General features: G+C 27.0%; 1 protein-coding gene across 1 annotated transcript in view; it reads right to left on the bottom strand.

The window, feature by feature from the left end:
* The window catches only part of LOC111620850 (glutamate receptor 3.1-like), a gene marked incomplete at its 3' end in the record, with an annotated part of 7,255 nt that extends 5,919 nt beyond the window's left edge, over nt 1–1,336 (bottom strand). The window contains exons 1-2 of the mRNA XM_023362849.1: nt 1,261–1,336; nt 171–320 (exon numbers count right to left, since the gene is read on the bottom strand). Coding sequence (XP_023218617.1) covers nt 171–320; nt 1,261–1,336 — 226 coding nt within the window. The remainder of the gene's footprint in view (nt 1–170; nt 321–1,260) is intronic.
* Between the last annotated feature and the right edge of the window lie 1,326 nt (nt 1,337–2,662).

The raw sequence follows: 2,662 nt of genomic DNA on the forward strand, positions 1-2,662 counted from the left end.
TGCGGTATTCCCAATTGGCCACACACAATTTGAGCACTTTTAGAATTTAAAGACGTTAGCGGTCCAACTATCGATATCACTCGCTGATCCACTAAATTACACGCTGAAAAATTATATCGGTATTTAATTTTATTAATAAGATAATTTTAATATAATTTATATAAATTTACCGGCTCTAATAACTTCTAATTGCGTAGAAGCATTCTCTGTAATCGGAATGAGTATCGTATTGGGTAATAAATTAGAATCTGAATTTATATTGTTTATAGCTAACCGAAATGTTTCTTGTAATATAGAAAAATCAGACGGAAAAATAGCACCTGAAAAGTAAAGAGTATAAATATTTAACGGAAATCTATAACAGATAAATCGAAATTAGTAGATTGCTATTATAATAATTTATTTTACATTATCTAAGTCATTCATTAATAACATTATTTTACTTATTCTTGCATAAACGAAGACAGTTGTAATTTATATTTCAAGGTTTATCATACACAGCAGTCAATATTTGAAAACAGTATATTACATTTTGTTATTTATAACGATTGCACAATATAAAATTTACAGTTATTACAAAAATATTACAAATTAACTAAACTCCATTTCGGAATATGATTTTCTTCTTCATATAGATTATTATTATTACTATATATAAAACCAATAACTTTTGAAAAAATTACAGCGGTACGTAGTAAGAAATTAATTCGTTTTAAAACAACATCTGGTACATTACCTTTTTCATTTGTTTTTAGCGGTGATACAATTAAGGCTTGTTTAGTTCATTTTGTTTATATTTTGTATTTTAAATGTATTATTCAAATCATAATGTCAAGTACAAAAAATGGACTAAACAAGTTTAAATTGTATGATTACTAAAAACAAATAAAAAAGGAAATATACCAGATATAGTTTCAAACGGATTAATTTTATATTATTACGCGCCGCTGTAATTTTTACAAAATTTATTTTTGTAATAACTGTAAATTTTATATTGTGCAATCGTTATAAATACCAAAATGTAATATATTGTTTTCAAATACTTGGATGCTGAAATATAAATTACGACGGTTTTAAATAAAAATTACAACTGTCCTCGTTTATGCAAGAATAAGTTAAATAATATTAAAGTAAAGGTCAGAAGCAGAGTCATTAAATTAATATTAACATTGATTACATGTTTTGTTATTAAAACAACTAAAGTTAATGCATTCGAGTATATCCAAAACATAAAAGTAAACTTATCTTTGCTAATCTTACCAATAGCAACTTCATTTGGTATATTACCAACAGCAGAGTAGAATGAGACTATTAGTAACAATCCAAATCTTCTCATATTTAATTTCACGTCTAATTATAAGCACTTCAACATTATATTCGATGTAACGATGAAAACTTGCACTGATATCGTGTATAGTAACTAATGGCTAAACAACGATATATTGTGTAGATGCTGACGACTTATTTCCATGAGCCTTGAAAAATTTACTTTAATAAATGAATTTTGTGTTTAATGTTAACCTATTCACTACAATTTCACTCTTGATAATAATGTACCTACGGTACACAGTCATACAACAAACTACAATTTTTTTTTAGTTTTCTACTTCCATCGCTCATGAATACACGCTTGTATTGAAATTATAAAATAATTTTGAGTTTAAATCAACATCGAGTAATTCCTATGTTACTTTTTTCAAAAATTCGCGATTAATTTATTAAAACACACAAAGAAGTTTAATATTGCACATTATTATAAATAAATAACACAAACTTGACAAGTAAATAAATTTTTAAGATGACAAAAGTTAATTAAACAACTCGAAAATCGATCACGTTTATAATTGAAAGCATTTACACTTTCGATTTATCAATAAACTTCTTAAACTCTAAAATATTTACTTTATTTAGTTTATTCCATTATAAAAATTTTATCACGCAACGCATTTGTATTAAACTAATAGTCAAAAGTTTTTCTTTTATGAACATTTCAAAATCATAATAATTTTTTAAAATGGTGTATTCCTTTGTTAATATGGAAACTGCTGATTGTTTATAATTTTAATGTTTTATAACATTAAAATTATAAACAGTTTTCATGATAACAAAGGAATACACTATTTAAAAAAATTATCACCTTTTAAATTTGTACATTATTTAATTGAATAGAGAAAAACTTGGACAATCAATAAACCTCTGTTAGTTATTTTTAAATATTCTGAATAGTCGTAACACCGAGAATGAGGCGGTTACCCCTTCGGGATTATGCGTTGTTTGACGGATGTTGGATCCAGTTGAAGAAACTGTAATTCCGTCGTGAATCTTCAGATGAGTAAGGTGCAGGATCGGTTAAATACTCGCCTCTCGACTATCGAACGATCCGTTCGATAGTCGAGAGGCGAGTATTTAACCGATCCTGCACCTTACTCATCTGAAGATTCACGACGGAATTACAGTTTCTTCAACTGGATCCAACATCCGTCAAACAACGCATAATCCCGAAGGGGTAACCGCCTCATTCTCGGTGTTACGACTATTCAGAATATTTAAAAATAACTAACAGAGGTTTATTGATTGTCCAAGTTTTTCTCTATTCAATTAAATAATGTACAAATTTAAAAGGTGATAATTTTTTTAAATAGTGTATTCCTTTGTTATCATG

This window comes from Centruroides sculpturatus, unplaced genomic scaffold, assembly GCF_000671375.1.
Source record: "Centruroides sculpturatus isolate CEXI.00-Female unplaced genomic scaffold, Cexi_2.0 scaffold89, whole genome shotgun sequence".
Classification (NCBI taxonomy): domain Eukaryota; kingdom Metazoa; phylum Arthropoda; class Arachnida; order Scorpiones; family Buthidae; genus Centruroides; species Centruroides sculpturatus.